General features: G+C 44.4%; 2 protein-coding genes and 1 pseudogene across 2 annotated transcripts; all 3 read right to left on the bottom strand.

Annotated features, from left to right (window-relative positions):
- Positions 1 to 1,069: 1,069 nt before the first annotated feature.
- Positions 1,070 to 5,111, bottom strand: LOC145813134 (uncharacterized; annotated as a pseudogene).
- Positions 5,112 to 8,831: 3,720 nt separating this feature from the next.
- Positions 8,832 to 9,227, bottom strand: LOC145813133 (uncharacterized). The gene has a single exon (XM_082908406.1). It carries the CDS (start codon positions 9,225 to 9,227, stop codon positions 8,832 to 8,834), a length of 396 nt encoding a protein of 131 aa, XP_082764532.1.
- A 564-nt stretch (positions 9,228 to 9,791) lies between these two features.
- Positions 9,792 to 11,015, bottom strand: LOC145813132 (uncharacterized). The gene has a single exon (XM_082908405.1). The coding sequence runs from the start codon at positions 11,013 to 11,015 to the stop codon at positions 9,792 to 9,794; it is 1,224 nt and encodes a 407-aa protein (XP_082764531.1).
- Positions 11,016 to 19,852: the final 8,837 nt, after the last annotated feature.

Below are 19,852 nucleotides of genomic sequence, written 5' to 3'. Positions count from 1 at the left end.
GATAACCATTAAAAGCTGTTGACCACCCAAAATAAATTTTATTTTATGTAGAAAGCATATTTAAAAGGCACTAAGTAGGTGCAATCCGTATACAAAAGAAAATCTATGACAACTATACATCAAAAACTTTTTCAAAAGTCCTTACAAAATATAAATGAACAATAACTCTGTATTTTAGTGTGTAATTGCAATTAAAAATAGAGATAGAGAGAGAGAGAGAGAGAGAGAGAGAGAGAGATTTGATAAAGTCTAGTTGGAAAGTGTGGAGTGGGTTACGACGAGATGCAGATGTTAGTAACTTTCCTTCAAATCTCTAGTTATGACAAATTACAGCAATGATTGAATGTTATTGTCCTAGTTTTTTTTCTTAGCCTAAAAACAAGTCACATACAAAACAAAGCATGGCTTAAAAATTGGATCAATCAAGATCAAATTAACTCTACAATCCAACAAGTTCCAGTTATTAGGATGGCATCATAGCTTTACTATAAGATTTTCTTTTCAATTCTGTTAGTATTCATTGATCACATAATATGTCAGAAGTCAACAACGTACTTCCATTATATAGATCACATCATATTCAACTTCTCCATCCTTTTCAATAATTGAACTTAGGTAATGAAAATATTCAATCTTTGTTGTTGTTTAGTTTCAATCCTCACTTCTCGATTATTTTTACTTGCATTGTTACTAAAACTACATTCCATATATTCAATTTTAGTGCTACTAATTTTACACAAGCTCTTCTCTCCATATTTCTTTATTCTTACCAGAATAATCACAAAACTTAAAACACCACGACAATAAAACCAATTAGAATCAATCAATTAACTTTGGCTCTAATATCATCAAAATTGTGTAGTGCACAACTACAGATACACATGTAGTCCTAGCAAGGGATATATTTTAAAGATCAAGTATTAGATAAATCCATACATTCTATTTGAATTAAAATCAATCCAAGTACTCATCAGAAAATCCCACAATTACACAACCAAAACTAAAAATTTCAAAATAACTGAGAAGGAAGTAGGGTACCGAAAATTAATCAATTAGGATTTGGATTAGATCAATTGCTCTTGGGATTTGGAATTGGGAAACACCTTGCTCCAGTGGCACCTCTAGGCGGCGAAAACCCTAAAAACTTTTACAAATTGGTCCGAATACTAATCGAATATAGAAAGTACAAAAACGCCATAGAACAGTCAGTTGGATCATCCCCTTGCAAGCCTCTGTGGCTCATCTTTTGGACAATTCTGGCAGGAACAAGGGGAAGTTTCGCGATGGCCTTGCCTTCGAAGAGAGAGTTCAAGAGGCCGAAGACAACAAAGAGGACAAGAGCGATGACTACGCTAGATTTGAACTTGAAAAGGGAGAGATCGCGACTGGTCCTTAAGGTTGGATTTGACGTGATCGATCTTCTTGGTCTTGGACTTCTTGAGGTTGAGCTTGGAAGGGTTAGAGTCAGTTTTCATGGTCTCGAGCTTCTTTGAAGCTTTGTCACTGGAAGATTTGAGGGACTTGTAGAAGAGGTTGTTCGGTAGATTAGAGCCCATGAGATCGCCTCGCATACTATAGCGGTGTAGACAGAGATTCCAACAATTATTAGGCTGTCGGAGTAATTGCAATTGGAAAAGAAAGTCCATTGTCGAGAGAGAGAGAGGGGGAGAGAGGTGTGTTAGGGCTGGATAATTCTTTGAGGCAAATCGAGAGGTCCAACAGCTTTTTGTCGTCGAATGGTGGCCTAGGGTTTGTGCTTGTGTGAGTGTGAATGTGAATGTCAAAGAGAAAGAAATAAACGAAGACTTAGAGAGAGAGAGTAGAGAGAGAAACTGAGGATATTGGAGCTGAAGATTTGGGGTTTTGATTTTTTTTTTTAAATTTGGTGTTTGGCGCTGAAATTTTCATTTTGCCGCTAATTTTTTTTTAATAGTACCTTTCATGACAGCAATTGCGTGCCATGGAAAGTGCAATATTTTACACGGATGGCTTTTTGTAAGTCGTGAAAAGTGCAATTTTTAACAGCTGATTTTTTTGCACTGTGAAATATTCAATATTTTGAACAGCTTGATGTATTAACGACATGCCATATACACGCCATAGAAAGCTTTAATATTTACGACTAACATTGAAAGTCGTAAAAAAAATATCGTTATTAACATTCATGATCTACGCAATAAACATGTTGTGGATGATAAATTATTTACAACATGTAAAAAAAATAAATAGAAAAAGTGAAAAATCACGATTTATATTTACTGTAAGGCATTGAGGTAAAGTTATAAAAATCTAATTTTATTATAGTGATAAAACAAAAAAAAAATAAAAATAATAGAAACGGGGTTTGACCTCATCATTTAGCCCTACAAGACTCGGCAACCCAATTTAGTTTTCAGACTATTTCGGAATTGACAAATGCTTTCCAGCCCATAGAAATAATTGCCTCCCTACTAATGGGGTACTCCCTTGTTTTTTTTCTTAACCAACTATCCTCTGGAGTCCATCATTCATTTTCAAAAAACAAAATCATTTAGACTGAAAAAGTGCGTAAAAGTTGATTTGGTCCTTTGCTGTATGAGAAACTACTACTTTTTCCAGACTTGACAGAAGTTGGTTACGCGAGGCTGTGATGTATCTGTTGTGTTCCCAATGACCTACACCATACCCATATCATATCATAGAATTAATATAGTGCTTCCAATGTTTTAAACAAGTTAAAATTGTATGGACATCTTGGGTAATTTACCTCTTATTCCTAGTGACACCCATTGGCCTCTCACACCTATATACGAATGATGCAGCAACATGCGACTGATGTGGTTGCTATCAAAATAGAGGGATATTTGGTACAGCTTTTCAAAGTTGTTTATGGGAGTCTGTACCAAATTCTTAGCGTCAATTTAGTTATGATATTTTTTGTTCTTATCCTCCTTTTATTGATATTTTTCATATGTAATAAATTTGTTTCTCATCAATAAAGTTTTTTTTTTATTGATTAAAAGGAAAGAAAAAAAAAACTTATGTTTATGGTTTATTATAAATAGAAATAATTTAAATATTTTGAAAAAAAGTAGATTTCTAAAAACTGGGTGAGTGATGCTTTTATCTTCTACTTTTAGATTATCAATTTTAAATTTATAATAACCTGCACCAAACAGTATCATTAGCTTGTAATTAAACCTAGTATGGGCATTTATTGGGAAGAATGAATTTACAAAAAGAGAATTAAAGCAACTTCATAGGTAAAATGGGCATATTAGGCATTTTAGCTAGTGAAATTTCATTTTTGTATCTCCAATTCAGTAGAAGAGACATTTTATCTATTTTTAGTTTTGACTCTTCATATGTACCTAGCGTCCAATGCTAGGTAAAAGTGTCTTCCCTCAATTGTGTTGATTGCTCCATCTCCATTTCTTTTCTGTTCTAACCCATCAATCTTTGATTTGTTTTATGTTTATTACATTACTTATATTTTATAAATGAAGATTACTAAACCTATTTGATAAGAATTTTGGCAATGTCCCTTCAAACTTTGTACAGGATTTTATTTAAATAATTGTTTAAAAATTTTACTTTTTCACAGATGTCACCTCAACAATTATGTCATAACTAAGTGATTACCTGCTATTTCATTCAAAAGAATAATATTGCTATTTTATTTATATATATACATATATAACATTTTTCATTTGAAATTGGTTGAGTTAGTTTGTGTAGTTAGTGTACAGGGGCGAAATATCCTCTACTTTCCGTGCTCCTTGTACTCCAAGCTTCTCTTGACGGCGTCTACCTGGCAACACAGAAACGGTGAGCTGCCCAGCGGTGGTGTGCCGGATAGGCCCTCCGACGATCAAGTCAGTCCACTTGAAGAAGAAGACTGTTAGAGAGAGAGTATTCTTTTTGGGGAAGAAATTGCATACCTCTAACGTTCGTCTTCCACCATATTTCTAGGCTGGCCATGCAGCCTCAAGATTGCGCGCGCACTACCTCTGCTGTCCTTCCCTGGACAGGTGGCAGTGCTCGCCTCCCACCACCTTACGCATGTAAAGGCTTAGTCCTTCCTCCAGCACACGCAGAACTGTCTAACGGTATTGAGGCATGCGTGGAACAGATGTTCTTTCCCTCGCGCCATTGGCCCAGGTGGCACACCTGACCGTAGTACCACGACCGGCCTATCTCCTGCGAAGAACTGTCACTACAGGAACTCAACCGAGCTGTGCCCCACCGGACTGCCCCTTGGCAAAGGGGCAAAGGGGTGATGCTCATGGGCCGGGCTGGTATTGACCGGTTTATCGTGGCATACCGGTCGCGAGGCATGCCGGCCTCCGTCCGTTCTACCTTCATCCGAGGTTATCTGGAATCTGCCCATCTCGGCTAGCCGGTCAGAGACGTGCCATCCCTCACTTGTCCATAGTTTAGCCCGAGCTACCCGTAGCCCGGTCACGCCACTTGGCTGTGTGCCCTGCCAAATGTTTGCTAGTCACAGCTCGGCCAGGTTTAGTTCACGCCCGGTCAGCCGATCTTTTCGACCGAGCAAAACAGACCCACCGGCCCTCTCAGTAGAGGAAATAGCACGGCGCCATGAGGTCTGTCACGACCTGCCCTATCTTAGCTCGGCCGTACTAACGGCGCAAATCTCCCCTCTCAATTGCCCCTTAATCCCATCCGAGTCATCGTGATTGGTATTATCTCCGTGACCGAGCCAACGGTTAGTGAATTGCATCCTTTCCTGGCCGAGCATGGTTGGGGCGATATCTTTCGCCGAGCTATATCATTTGGTCGGTCATTTCCACTGCAGTCTTGTCAAGCGTCGTACCACCGTACTGACAGACGTGTTCTCAGTGCCACGTGGCTTCACGTCATTGGGTCGTGCAGCCAGCTGTTCCGCACACGCAGAATTCAAACGGCGCAGCCGTTTGGGTTTTCCCCTCCTTTTATGCACAAACGAAGGGTCAATTCGACTCTTACTGCTCATCTCTCCTTCGAGCCTAAACCCTAACCTTATAAACTCCATTTCCTTCACCACCGTCGTTGTTGCCTCTCATTTCACTCACCGTTTCTGTTACTCCTGAAGCTGCATTCAAGCTCGCGGGGACTGCTTCACTTCGCATCCGTTCTTGGTGAGTTTTTTACCCCTTTACTACTTTTTCCTATAGGCTCTTCAATTTTTTGTGCTTTCGTTCTTTATTTTCTTTGCTTGGAACCTTCCAATATCTCCTTGATGGGGGGTCTTGGCACATCATAGGGCAAACTGTAACTGGATGGGTATATGGGGCCATTGTGCCCCCGTTTCTCCTTGGTTCGAACAAACGAACCTTGAACTTAGGATGAACAAGATGAACAGGATGAACACTGTGCACGACCGTGCTAAATGCTCATTTAGATCCGTAATTATGCCTTCAACCGATCAAAAATGGTTTGTGGCTTATTTCTGAGGTCTCAACCGAGTTAGACACTTAGTTAGATCGGTATGTAGGAACTCGCCGAGCTAAAACTTGAGATCTCCACTTCAAACCTTAACCGAGCTGTAACTTCTTTGAATCTCCTTTCTGGACCTTACCCGAGCCAGAAGTGGAGAGTTAGAACCGAACTAGGAAATCAACCAAGTAGCATAGCCAAGGTAGGGGTCGAACCGGCCAAACACCAATAATCCATTCACTGAGCCAATTCCCATAGGGGCCGCGCAATTTATGCCATGCTAACCCTTGGAATTATTTTTTAACATGCAGAACAAATAGGACCGACCAATCCAGTCCAACACTAATTGGTGGAGCTCAAAGTCCGAGCAGACCCACCAACATTTTTGACCGAGATATACACTATATCAAATAAAACCGAGATAGATGGGGAAGTACCGCTACATGGTTAGCTCGCCCGGTGCGATGGCCGAGTTTCGCAGGGATTACAACATCCCAGATGACGTCATCTTAGAGCTCGCCAAAAAGGGAGACACCCCTTGGGGAGATCTAGACCGGTGCCCCTTTGCGGTCGTGTCAATAGTAGAGGGAGGGCTCCGCTTCCCGATCCAGCCCTTGATTTGCGAATTTTTGAGGCAGACAAGGCTTTGCCCGACCCAAGTTTCAAATAACACTTACGAAATAATAAGCGGGGTCGCCGAGCTGAAACGGAGGCTCGGTCTCAATCTCGGTCTGGCTGAAATTTTCCATCAATATAGTCCTAGTAGAAATAAGAGCGGGCTTTGCTGGTACCTCAAAGTGAAGAAGGGCCGAGCAAAATTCATAGAGGGGAACCCGAACAAGGAGACCAACGACGACGACTTCTTGTGGGTGTCCGGTCGCTATGAGGACACCGAGGCACCCATACCGGGATGGTATATTAGAAAGGATTTTGGCAGTGCCGGTGAGTTGCTCAGCTGACCGCGCTATTTGCTTTATGCATCAATTACTTTCCGTGCCGATCTAACACTTGTCCTCTTTTTGTAGATAAGCACCTAGCAGCAGATTACCACCAGGCCAACCAAGGGGCCATCAGAGCCCTGCTGCGCCATCCTACCGAGGAGAGGGAGGCTTCGAAACTGCTCGGCTTCGAACAGACCTACCACTACACCGCACCGCGCAAAAGCCGGGCCATCCTTAGAACCAGATCCAAACCTACCACCGATCAGGCTTGTTCCCCTCACCGCCGAGCAAGAAATGGCGAAGATTAGGGCAATCAAGTCCATGATTACTGGTGAAGAGGGCAAGTCCCAAACACTGGAGGCAACCGGTGGGACATCCTCCACACCCGCCGGGCAACAAGAAGGGGTAGTACTGGCACTTGCCAGCGAGCAACCGGCTGGTCGGTCCAAGAAGCAGCAGAGGAAGGAGCAAATCGGGCCGCGTCTGGCAGATGAAGATTCTACCGATCGTGTCTCCACCGAGCTCGGGGACCAGATCGAGCAACCGCAGACCGGCAGATCCAAGGGCCCAACCACCCCCCCCCGGTCTGGGCGCCCGAGTTCAAATATCAGGGCCGAGCAGTTTCTGCTGAAGACTCGGTCTATGCGGACAAGGACTACTCGCTTGGTTTCAATTTGACCAAGGGGTTGATCTTGCCCGCTGATATGAAAAAACACGACGAGCTTTCCGACCTCAAGGTCCTCCGCTCGGCGGCAAAATCCATAGTGCTGGTAAGTTCTCCATTCTTTGTTTCGAACTGTTTGCTCGGTTTTTCGAATACTGACGATCTCTCGCTTGTTTTCAGGCCGCGCAAAAGAACTATTTGGCCCACGACCGAATGATCAAAGTGCGGCAGAGCCTGCGGGATGCCATAGCTGAGAATAAGGAACAAAAGTCCGAGATAGCGAAGCTTAAAGCTGCGCAGGAGGCAGTTGAGGCTGAGCGAGATACCTTGAGCCAAAAGGTTGACCGAGCTAACGAGGACAAACTTCGGGCCGTGAAATCGACGAAGGCTCGGTATCTCGCCGAGCTGAGGAAACTGCGCGATGCGCACAAAGCCGAGAAAGACAAGGCCATAGATGATGCAGAAGACCGGGGATACGCGCAGGGTGAGAAGACCTACGAACGGCAGGTCCAAGCGACCAAGGACATCTTTTTCCAGTGCGGCTGGAAAGCTGCCATGGAGAAAGTTGGTATTGGTCAGGATTCTGACGTGTTCATCAATCTGCCTGCTGCCTATATCCCGATCTATATGCAGGCGTACTCCAAGGACACCCAAAACCGACTCATTGCGGAGGCAAGGAAAGAGGCCGAGAAGAAGCCGCTGCCGCGAAACAAGCCGAGCAAAATCCTCCTGAAGCATCTCCAGATGCGGAGGAAGAGGCTGATCGGGATGTTGCCGTGGTGGAAGGCACTGACGATGACGTCGAAGAAAACCTGCCCGAGCACAATGTGGAGGGGGCCGAGCAAACTGTGCAAGTCGCCGAACAAACGGTTGACGTAGAGTTGGATTGACCTTTTTTTTTTTTGAATGTAACCGGGCTATGCCCCCCGTCTTGTATTTAAATTTCCTTTATCAATGAAAACGTTTGGCTTTTTGCTCGCTCATCTTCTATTGCTTTTTGGCTTCAACGTGCAAAATTTCCTTAAACGTGTTCAAACTTCAACTAGCAGCTCGGCGCCTTGAAATTTTAAATGCACCTTTTAAAATGCCGAGCAAAATCTGCTCGGCCTTGACGGTTTTCATACGTTATAAAATTCCAGTACTTCAATGTGACCGAGCAAAAACAAGCTCGCAATTTCAGTTGGGTAGATCGCCAACATTTCTTTTCCGCCGAGCAAAGTCAGCTTGGCTTTTTATCGGTTGGACAAAACACCAGCATGCTAAATCTAGCCGAGCAAAGTCAACCCGGCCCTTACATTGGGCAAAACACCAATGTTTCATTTAGGTTGGTCATGTCGCCAACATTTCTTTTCCGCCAAGCAAAGTCAGCTCGGCTTTTTATCGGCTCGTTTTCCATATTGGACAAGACACCAATACGCCGTCTGGGCCGAGTGAAATCAACCCGGCCGCTACATTGGGCAAAACACCAATGTTTCAGTTTGGCCATGACACCAACATTTCGACCGGGCGAGCATATTCAGCTCGGTCCCAATACGAATTGGTCCATACGCCAATTATGTCGTCGGACAATGCAACTATTTGTGCGGTCTGCTTCCATCCTGGCGAGTGGGAATCAGTTCGGTCCCATTCAGGTCGGTCCTCTTGCCCCTGGCATTCACAATTGCCTTGTGTCCTTGCGAATTCACTGTACAAAAATGTAATACCAAACAAGAGGGCTATTTTTCATTACAAAAGCATTGCTATCTTTTACATTAAGCGCCAAAAGGCTAAAGGTCTAAAAAAGCTAAACAACACAAGCAAATTACATCTTAAAAGTAAAAGACCTTAAGGTTGGTCGTATTCCATGGTCTGGGGACAGCCTTGCCATCTATATCTTCCAGATGGTATGCCCTTTTACCAGCAAGACCAATCACCTTGTATGGTCCTTCCCAATTTGCACCGAGCTTTCCTTCGCCAGGGACCACTGTGTTGCCAAGCACCTTTCTTAATACCCAGTCCCCAATCTTGAACAGCCTGGGGTGCACAGCCTTGTTGTACTTTTTGGAGAGTTCTTGTTGATAAGCCGCTATGTGGATCAATGCTCGCTCCCTCCTTTCCTCAGCAAGGTCCAACTCCAATGCCACCGCTTCATTATTCAGATCCGGCTGGAAACTTTCAGAGCGGATGGTTGGCATGCCAATTTCCAACGGGATGACGGCCTCCATGCCATAGGCCAGAGCAAATGGTGTTTCCCCAGTCGACCGCCTTGGCGTAGTGCGGTATGCCCAAAGCACATTAGGGAGTTCTTCAGCCCACTTGCCCTTACCCTTCTCAAGCCGCTTCTTCAGCCCGTCCAGGATGGTCTTGTTTGAGGCCTCTGCTTGACCATTTGACTGAGGATAGGCTGACGTCGAATTATAGAACTCGATCTTCAACTCCTCGCAAAATCCGCGAAAGAGTTTACCATCAAATTGAGTGTCATTATCCAAGATGAGGGCCTTTGGTATACCGAAACGGGTGATGACGTTTTGCCATACAAACTTCTTCACGTCCTTTTCCCTTATGGTCGCTAGTGGCTCGGCCTCAACCCACTTGGTGATATAGTCGGTGGCGGCGATGAAGAACTTGCGGTTGCCCGGTGCAGCTGGGAGTGGCCCAACAATATCCAACCCCCAAAGCGCGAACGGCCAAGGACTTGTGAGAGGGAGCAAATCTCTAGCCAGCTGGTGGATCTGGTGAGCGAACTTCTAACACTTCTCGCACCTGGGAACATATTTTTGCGCATCTGCCTACATGCGCGGCCACCAATAACCCTGAGAAATTGCTCGGTAAGCCAAGGATTTGCCCCCAGTATGGTTGTCATAGATGCCCTCATGTACCTCATAAAGGAAAGCCTCCACCTTGGTGGGGTGGACACATTTGAAATACGGCCCGGTGAAAGATTTCTTGTACAAGGCCCCGGACGGGGAGAGCCAAAACCGCTCAGACTTTGCCCGGACCTTGTGTGCCGCCTTCTTTTCTTCTGGTAGAATTCTATCTTTCAGGAAAGCGATGATAGGATCCATCCAAGAAGGGCCCAAGTCGGTACAGAGTACCTCGGCCGATTCTAGTTCCTCAATGCTTGGCCGGGGTAAAAATTCTATCATCAAGGGGTTAGGAAAAGCTGTCTGAGCAGAAGCATGTCCGGCCAATTCATCAGTCGCGTTGTTTTCCTCGCGGTTGATTTGTTCCATCCTTATTGCAGCGAACTTCTTGATCTCAGCGCGTACCAGCGCCTGATACTTGGCCATTCTTTCGTCCTTGGCCTCATACTCCCCTAAGACCTGATTGACCACTAACTTGGAATCACTGAATACCATAAGGGCTATGGCTTTCATTCTCAGCGCGCTTCTTTGTCTGGCAAGGAGAGCTTCATACTCAGCCTCGTTGTTAGATACTGGGAAGCCGAGTGTAATTGCCTGCTCGATGATCAGCCTGTCCGGTGAGTTCAGCACGATGCCCAGCCCGGCCCCATGTCTGTTGAATGCCCCATCAACGAAGAGTTTCCATATCTCGCCAATAAACAGCTTCCAGCAATCAGAGGGGTTCTGGGAGCTTCTCAATTCCAAGTCTCTGGTCGGCTCATTCTGGTCTCTTTCCTCGTCATGGTTGACTTCTTCCTTCATCGAGTCGTTCGCCTTCGCTGGTTCAGTCGCTCTTTGCCCTTCCTTCTCTTGCGCACCAACACTTGCTTTTGTTGCCAGAACCATGGGTTGTGCTAAATCCGCGCCAACCAAATCAATTGGGCAGACTGGATGCATCCCAGGGGCAAATTCTGCCACAAAGTCAGCAAGTGCTTGAGCCTTGATTGCGGTGTGCGGTCGGAACTTGATGTCATATTGCCCTAATTCCACGGCCCATTTCAAAATTCTCCCAGTGAAGTCTGCCTTTTCAAAAAGCACTTTGAGCGGGAACTCGATTAACACAACTATTGTATGGGCATGAAAATAGTGTGCCAGCTTTCTTGACGCCATCATCAGGGCCAGCGCCAATTTTTCCAACGGAAGATATCTCGTTTCGGCTAGGAGCAGAGTCTTGCTTACATAGAAGATCGGTAGGTGCTGGATGCCTTCAGCACGAACCAATACCGCGCTGACTACGTGTTGAGAGACAGCCAAGTAGAGGTACAACTCTTCGCCCGGCTGAGGTGTGACCAAAATAGGGGCTGAGGAGAGCTAAGCTTTCAAGTCTTCTAGTGCGCGGTCGCACTCATTATCCCAGAAGAACTTGGACTTCATTGTTTTAAAGAAGGGCCTGCAACGATCAGAAGACCGGCTGATAAATCTGTTCAACGAGGCTGCCATCCTGGCAAGATGTTGCACGTCCTTCGTGGGGTTAGGACGCTCCAGGTCTTGTATAGCCTTGATCTATGATGGGTTAGCTTCAATCCCTTGATTTGTGACCAGAAAACCCAAAAACTTCCCGGTGCCGACTTCGAAGGCACATTTGGAAGCATTCAATCGAAGCTTGTCGCGTTTAAGTATGGCAAACATCTCTGCTAGGTCGGAGAGGTGCTGAGCTTTCTCCTTACTTTTCACCACCATATCGTCGATGTAGGCCTCCATGGTGCGGCCCAGCATTGGGGAGAAATCTTTGTCACCATCCGTTGAAAAGTCGCCCCGGCGTTCTTTAGTCCGAACGACATGACTTTGTAGCAATATAAGCCTCTGGGGGTTATGAACGACGTGATCTCTCTGTCCGGTTTATACATGGCTATCTGGTGGTAGCCGCGATATGCGTCCAGGAAGCTAAACCTCTGATGGCCAGCGGTTAAGTCCACCAGCTGGTCGATTCGTGGGAGGGGAAAGCTATCCTTGGGGCAAGCTCGGTTGACGGTCTTGTAGTCAACGCAGACTCGGCACTTGCCGTTCTTCTTTGGAACAACCACCGTGTTGGATATGCACCGAGCGTATTGCACCTCCTCTATGGCCCCGCTTCCAACAGATTCCTCACTTCTTCTGCCACCACTTCAGCATGATGCAAGGCTGAGCGGCGCGTCCTTTGAATGACTGGCCGTGCGTTAGGAAAAACGTTCAACTGATGACAAATGAAGCTCGGGTCGATGCCAGGCATGTCGTAAGGCGTCCAGGTAAAGGCCTCCAAATTGGAAACCAAGAAGTTGACATAATCCATCCGCTCGGCACTCGACATGGAAGATCCCAAGAGGAAGAATTTAGTTGGATCGTTCTCGTCAATGCGCACTTCCACCAAATCTTCGACCGATTTTTCCTCGGCCTTTCTTCCTACGTCTTCGAGGACCTCTTTACCCTCGAGCCCTTCAATCATTTGGACGAACCCTTTGGTCGCTCAGCTGCCATTTACCGCAACGAAGCATTGTTTCGCCATCACCTGGTCCCCCCAAACTTCCTCTATTCGCCCGCTTAGTGCCGGAAAGCACATGACTTGGTGGAAGGTCGAAGCAACTGCTTGCATGGCATGTAGCCAACCCCTGCCTAAGATCAAGTTGTAAGTCGATGGAACTTTGAGCACCCAGAACTCTACTTGCTTTACGACCAATCCCGCTTTGACTGGCATAATAATCTTTCCAATTGGCCATTCTGGCTGCGAGTTGAAGCTGACCAAAGGGGACGTTGCGGGGGCCAAGTCCTTGTCTTCCAGCTTCATTTGTTTAAACGCGTCATAATACATAATTTCTACCGAACTCCCTTGGTCAATCAAGATCCACTTGATGTCAAAGTCTTTGACGCGAAGAGTGACTACTAAAGCATCATGGTGCGGCATCTGAACTCTTTCTAAGTCCTTGGTTGAGAATGAAAGGATGTCCCTCTCTTCAGTCTTTCCCTTCTTTACAGTGGGCTAAACAGAGAGCACTTCCCTCATGTGCTCGACCTTCTTGATCATCCCCCTCAGCTCGCAGACCCTGGCCGGTTCAATGATGCCGTGGATGACGTTGATTACACCTTGCGGAGGTGCTTCTAGGGCGGCCAGGCCGTTTGGCTCAGCTTGGTCCACTGGCATAGCCTTGATGCCCCTATCTATGTATCGGTTGAGATGCCCCGCCGCCACCAACTCCTCTAAGTGTTGTTTGAGCGGCAAGCAGTCCTCTGTTCGGTGCTCCCGCTCTTCATGAAAGGTGCAACGATACTTTGAATTGAAGCCCCTCTGCGCACTCCCCAACTTGGTCGGCCATCGGACGAAGGGTTCACCTCGAATCTAGCTCAAATACGGTAGATGGGAATTTTAAGTACCGTGGATTCCAATCCGTGCCTTTAATTTTCTTTTAGCATCCTCCGCTGCATCACGGGGAGGGTCAACCGAGTCGTTTCGGCGGCCCTTGTTTCTGTCATCACGGTTTGAACCATGGCGCTGGTCTTTCGACCGGTTGTTTGGGCGGTTATCCTCCTACCCAACCAATTGAACTTTCCCCGCAACCCTTCTGTCCGCCGCGACCGGATTAGTCTTCTCGGTCGCGGAGGCAGCATCATCCTCCACACAAATGTGCTCATTGATCCGCTGCATCAATGACTCCATGGTTGTGGGTTGATGCATCGTAAGTGAATCTCGCAGCCTATGTCCGACTGGGAGACCTCATTTGTACTGAGTGATCGCCAGATTGGTGGGCAGTCGAGGATCTCATTGTAAGTTTCCTTGTATTTCGCATTGTATGCTTTCAACGAACATCCAGACTCCATCTTGATGCCCAGGAGATGGTCGACCTCCTTCGGCGTTCGTGTGTTGGTTTTGAATCTGGTGACGAAGGCTTCCGCTAGTTGCCGCCACCCCTCAATACTCCCCTCCGGGAGCCTTTCGAACCACTTTAAACCCAGCTCTCCCAAGCTTGCCGGGAATGTGAGGCACATCAAGGCGTTGTTGCGCTGGTGGCCAGCCATCACTTGCCGGTAATTGCTCACATGCATGTACGGATCCGTCTTGTCGTCGTACAAAGTGAACTTTGGCTGGTGGAATCCGACGGGGAGTGGTGTACTCTTAATCTCTGGAGACAGCGGCGTGGCTGTAAGTTGCGCCAACTCTTTGTCCACCAGCGCAGGGGCTATCACTTTGGGGGCCGGCATCGCCACTTCCTCACTACAACGAACTGGAGCGCTCAACCTCTGTAATGCCGGCACTCTCCGAGCCTCCCGACGGCGCGCCCTCTCCTCCAATACATCCCTCAAGTCCCTGGAATGTATGGAGAAAGAGGATCCCGACGTCGGCGTCGGGCGTAAGGGGCGGTAAATGCTGTCGCGAGAGAGGGACCTGCCCTCTCCTTGGTCGGAATCTCCAACCCCATAGTTCCTGGTAATGGAGAGAGTGTGAGTCCTCTCCTGGCGGCGACTCTTACAACGTGGGGATGGGGTGCGCTCACTGAGGTTGCCCTCTCCAGCAACACCCTTCCCTTTAATCTGGCGTTTCAGCAGCTCCATCTCCGCCGCCATCTTGCGAATGATGGCGTCTTGGTCCTTGAGTTTGTACTCCAGGCGCTGCGCATGGGACTCCCCCCGGCGTCGGCGGCCCTCAGGACTCTGCGAGCAATCAGTACTCCTCTCGCGTTTGTCTCGCGCACCTCGCGAAGGAGTCTCTAGGCCCGCCATGGCTGGAATATTCGGAGGACCTTCTCTCAAGCGGACGTACTTAAGTGTGACGCCATCGACGACGGACAGTGGGGCTTCGCCGTTGTTGGCCATAGAAATGGTCGAAGAAGCTCAAAGAACAAGGGTTGAGTATCAAAGAGTTCCCACAGACGGCGCCAATTGTACGGGGGTGAAATATCCTCTGCTTTCCGTACTTCTTATACTCCAAGCTTCTCTTGACGGCGTCTACCTGGCAACACAGAAACGGTGAGCTGCCCGGCGGTGGTGTGCCGGATAAGCCCTCCGACGATCAAGTCAATCCACTTGAAGAAGAAGACTGTTAGAGAGAGAGTATTCTTTTTGGGGAAAAAATTGCATACCTCTAACGTTCGTCTTCCACCATATTTCTAGGCTGGCCATGCAGCCTCAAGATTGCGCGCGCACTACCTCTGTTGTCCTTCCCTGGACAGGTGGCAGTGCTCGCCTCCTACCACCTTACGCGTGTAAAGGCTTAGTCCTTCCTCCAGCACACGCAGCATTGTCTAACGGTATTGAGGCATGCGTGGAGCAGATGTCCTCTCCCTCGCGCCATTGGCCCAAGTGGCACACCAGACTGTAGTACCACGACCGGCCTATCTCCTGCGAAGAACTGTCACTACAGGCACTCAACCGAGCTATGCCCCACCGGACTGCCCCTTGGCAAAGGGGCAGAGGGGTGATGCTCATGGGCCGGGCTGGTATTGACCGGTTTATCGTGGCATACCGGTCGCGAGGCATGCCGTTGTCTGTCCGTTCTACCTTTATCCGAGGTTATCTGGAATCTGCCCATCTCGGCTAACCGGTCAGAGACGTACCATCCCTCACTTGTCTATAGTTTAGCCCGAGCTACCCGTAGCCTGATCCCACCGACCCTCTCAGTAGAGGAAATAGCACGGCGCCATGAGGTCTGTCACGACCCGCCCTATCTTAGCTCGGTCGTACTAACGGCGCAAATCTCCCCTCTCAGTTAGGTAAAATAGAGAGTGTTGTTAGAGTGCACACTAAGTAAAGTGATTAGACAAAATACAGAATATATTTTTTTGCGTAGTTTTGCTAGACAAAATGCATTATACCTTCATTTTTTACTTTCTATGGATATTTATTGGAAAGGGATGAATTAAAGAATGGAGAAATTGGATGTCTAGTTGTGTTGTCATTTTATTTTAATTCCTTCTCCTTTTTTTTTTCTTTTTCATTTTTTAAACAATTTTAAACTTGTTTGGTGAATGAAGAGTTTCTAAACAATGCTTTTGGATTTTCAGTTATTTATTATTTTGATTTGCAGCCATTTAGAAGATAGAAATTTTTAGACCAACCAACTCAAGAAACACCAAAATTTGTTTTGGTACAAAAATAACTTATAGTGGCAATGGATATCGGGAGAGGCGGATTTATTATTTTATCAGCAAAAAATAGATTTTTTTTTTTTTTTTTTTGTGATGAAAATCGATATATAAAGAGCATTGAGACAAACATCAATAAAGAAGGGAGTGAGTGCACAAAGTATCAAAACTAAACTAAACAATCGTAACTATAGGTTAGTGGTGGTGTATATATTTTTATTTGTTGCGTATGAATATAAGTTTAAGGTACAAATATATACAAAACATTAAGTGAATTTCTATTTTTTTTTTTTGTTTTTCTCTTTGTTTTCATATATTTTACTTTGTTCCCAAATCAATTTTTTAAATTATTATTAAAAAAATTCACAAAAGTATCATGAGACATCCAAATACAAGATATGTGTATTTATAAAGTGTCCTCAATGTGTTTTGCATATAAATAATAATTTTTTAAAAAAAAATTAACACATACTAATATGGTACCAACATGCATGTCCACTTATCAGAGATGAAACATGATATATCAATTTTTTTAATTGTTATTTTTTTTTTAATTATATTGTTCTGTGTTTTCTAACTCATCATAAATACACTACCTAAATGCTAGATCAGATCAAGTCCCGATCTTTTAGAGTAGTTTTTTTGTAGTATTATTGTTGGTAATAATTATAAATAAAATGTTAGAAAATTAAATAATAAAAATTATAATAATTATTGAAAGGGCTGAGGCGTTGAAAATTTACTCTTTTTTAAGGAGATTCAAGCCCTATGTGATTTAGCAAAGACTCATACCGGTGCAGCAGAAAAAATTTTGACTTGTCCCCTCTAGGATACAACAGCCCGACTAAGTCGTATGGTTCACCAATAGTGCATATTTGGTTGAACCCAAAATTTCATCACATGCACCATTTATTTATTTGCCTGATAATCTCACACAAAAATAATAAAATAACAAACACTTCTTTCTTTTTTTTTCTTTTCCCCCAAGATAAGAGTTTAGCTCAATTTATAGAAGAGAAAACTTGGTGGGCAAGAAAAAAGGTTCACTTGGAGGAAAAGAAAAGAAAACTTGGAGGGAAAGAAACTTTTCTTAGTGGGAAAGAAAGGTAGCTTCGAGAACAAGTTGCTTGGAGCCCAAGCAAACAATATAATCTATAACACATTATAATATTAAAATATGCGCTAACATTCCCCCACCTATTTTAATGTTATAGGTAACAAAATCTGAGATTATTAGGCAAATAAGCATATTATGCATTATGGTAGATGTGCTCTGCATTGAACCTCCATCAGTAAAACAATAATATCTACTCCAGAACCAATAGTATACTCATCATTGAACTATGACTGCTTAGGAGAAATAAATAATTATTGCACACACATAATATTCTAGATTTTCACATAAGCTTTATGTGACAACCCTCACCACTGATTAGTGCTAATCTATGATTAAGCATGTTAAATGACTGATTGACTGAAATCCTGAACTGATTGATTGAGTGTATAGCTTAAGTGCATTTCTATCTGTTGACTGTTGAATGATTTGTTCATGTTTTGCGCTTTAAACTGTAAATGGAAGGCCTTATCGGCGGCCGAATCTGAAATCGAGTAATGTTTTATGCTAGTTAGAATTTATGTGATTTTATAGTATATTTAATTGAAATGTGATTTTGTATGATTAAATTAGATTTAATAATGTTAAATTACATAAGTTGGCTTTATTTTCCTAGTTGCCATTGAGTGGCCTTTCTCTACATCAATATTTGGGACTTGATTAGGAGCTTTTGACACTTTATTCTCAGCCCATTTCCTTATATCAAACCAACTAGAGAGAGAGAGATAGGAGATAGATTGATTTCAACCAAATTGGCTTGGAGGCTTAGGAGATTGAAGGACTCCTTGCATATTGAGCTTCTACATTTGAAATTGGAGACTCAAGGTAGAGAATTTACCTCCTTGTTCATATTTTGGGTTGGTTCTTACATGGTTTAGAGGATTGTTGGAGTTTAGAACCAAGTTATGGCTTAAATTGTTGAATTGAAGCTTGAATCATGCATGCATGTACACATTCTTGCATTTTGAAGTTGATTTTCATGAAATCTTGCATGCAAGTTTACATTCTTGTTCTAGTCCATGAGTTCATCATGGTTTTGAGTTTAACCTTGCTTTGGATCATGTTTTGAGGCATTAGAATTCACTAGAATTCATGCATGTCATATGTTCTTCATGTTCATGAAAACTTCTTTGAAATTGTGTTTAATTGAACTACCTTTGGGCTTTGATTTCTCAAATTGATTTTTGAAACATGTCGTATTATGAGTTTACAAGTGTTTTTCAGAAAATTAGCTCAAAAGGATAGAATTTGATGCTTTAAAGTTGAGTTTTGAGCTTAAGGTTCAAATCTAGAAATTCCAGATTTTGGACTCACGCTTGAGCGGGGAACTCCACGCTCGAGCATACACATTAAGTTCATGCAGTCCGCTCGAGCGGGGAAAGTGACGCTCGAGCGGGAAATGCGTGTATCCAGTACTTTGCATGTGTTTACAGTCCGCTCGAGCGAGGACTTGTGTCTCACGCTCGAGCGGAGGTTGAGCACCTATCGAGCTTGAATTTCACCCATCTAGTACTTTTTCAGTCCGCTCGAGTGAGGAAAGTCACGCTCAAGCGGAGCTCCTTTTTCTGTATGTCCGCTCGAGCGTAGAAAGCCACGCTTGAATGAGACCCCTATTTTCTGAAAATTTTGAAAAGTATTTTTACATGCATCTTTGCATCCTCATTCTATCCTAGGTATTCTTAGCCTAGTTTAAAGCATCTTAATGAGGATATTGATGTAGAACTACACCGAGACAAATTAGGGATTAAGTTATTATTTCCCAACTGTGTAACTTAGTGTGTATTCGTTCTGTAACTGTGTAGGGTTGGCATCTGAGGACGCTCTAGCTGCTTATAGCCTAGTGCTCTGTGAGTGACAATGTTGTAAAGATATGTTCAATCATGAATATTTTCTAAATGAACAACTATACTGCTTTCTGAAATAATATTTCTTACTGAATGAATGTTTGTCCTATTTGTGAACTGTATTCGTGGCATCCATAGCAATTTACTGTTACCGTACTGTATTGCTACTGTCACAGAGATCTCTGTTGGTTCCCATGTTTGGAGCCACTACTATTTACTAATATGATGGCCATCAACTGACTGTTCGGTCTGTTAAGACGTATTGTACTGTTTTGCTATTGGATTTACCACATATGACTATTATAGTTTCTAAATGACTGTTATGGCATGAAATATGAGCCACAAACTGAATGATTGATATACTGATAAATGACTATTTTCAATACTGAAAGGGCATTCATTCTTAACCTCTTTACGCATATGTTATTCACTGGGCTTTAGCTCACTGCTGATATATATATGTAGGTGTTCAGGCACTGGACCGTTGCTAGAAGCGTCAGGCTAAGCCCTTGTTTTGTCAAGCCAACCTTTGTGCCTCACTTCGAGGTTCCAGATCTGTTCAAGCTAAGGCTGCTTTTAGGGTGTCTCAGATTCACCCTATCTGTCTCTGTTATGTATAGACTGAATGATGTTTGTACTGTACTGTTATAGTGGGGATTTGGTCCCTAACCTGAATGCCTGTAAATAATGTATATACTGTTTTTGTTCTGAATGTGAATGTGTTATGAAAAGTCTTTTTGCATATAGACTGTCACAGCTCATTGGACATCTTTTAATTACTGTTTTGGCTTCCGCCAGCCCCTGTACTCTGTATTACTGTTTTACTGTTAAGCAGGCCTTCAGTAATCTCGGATTACTGGTCGGTTACGGTGCTAAACCCATAGGGGCGGGTTTGGGTCGTGACACTTTAATAGCTGGCACATTACAATCTTGTGCGAT

This window comes from Camellia sinensis, chromosome 15, assembly GCF_055761805.1.
Source record: "Camellia sinensis isolate YWXY chromosome 15, ASM5576180v1, whole genome shotgun sequence".
In the NCBI taxonomy this organism is placed as follows: domain Eukaryota; kingdom Viridiplantae; phylum Streptophyta; class Magnoliopsida; order Ericales; family Theaceae; genus Camellia; species Camellia sinensis.
This window is presented reverse-complemented; position numbering and strand designations above follow the sequence as displayed.

Coding starts and splice junctions, on each gene's coding strand:
- LOC145813133 (XM_082908406.1), bottom strand. CDS start 9,227: ATGGAGGCCGTCATCCCGTTGGAAATTGGCATGCCAACCATCCGCTCT.
- LOC145813132 (XM_082908405.1), bottom strand. CDS start 11,015: ATGGCGTCAAGAAAGCTGGCACACTATTTTCATGCCCATACAATAGTT.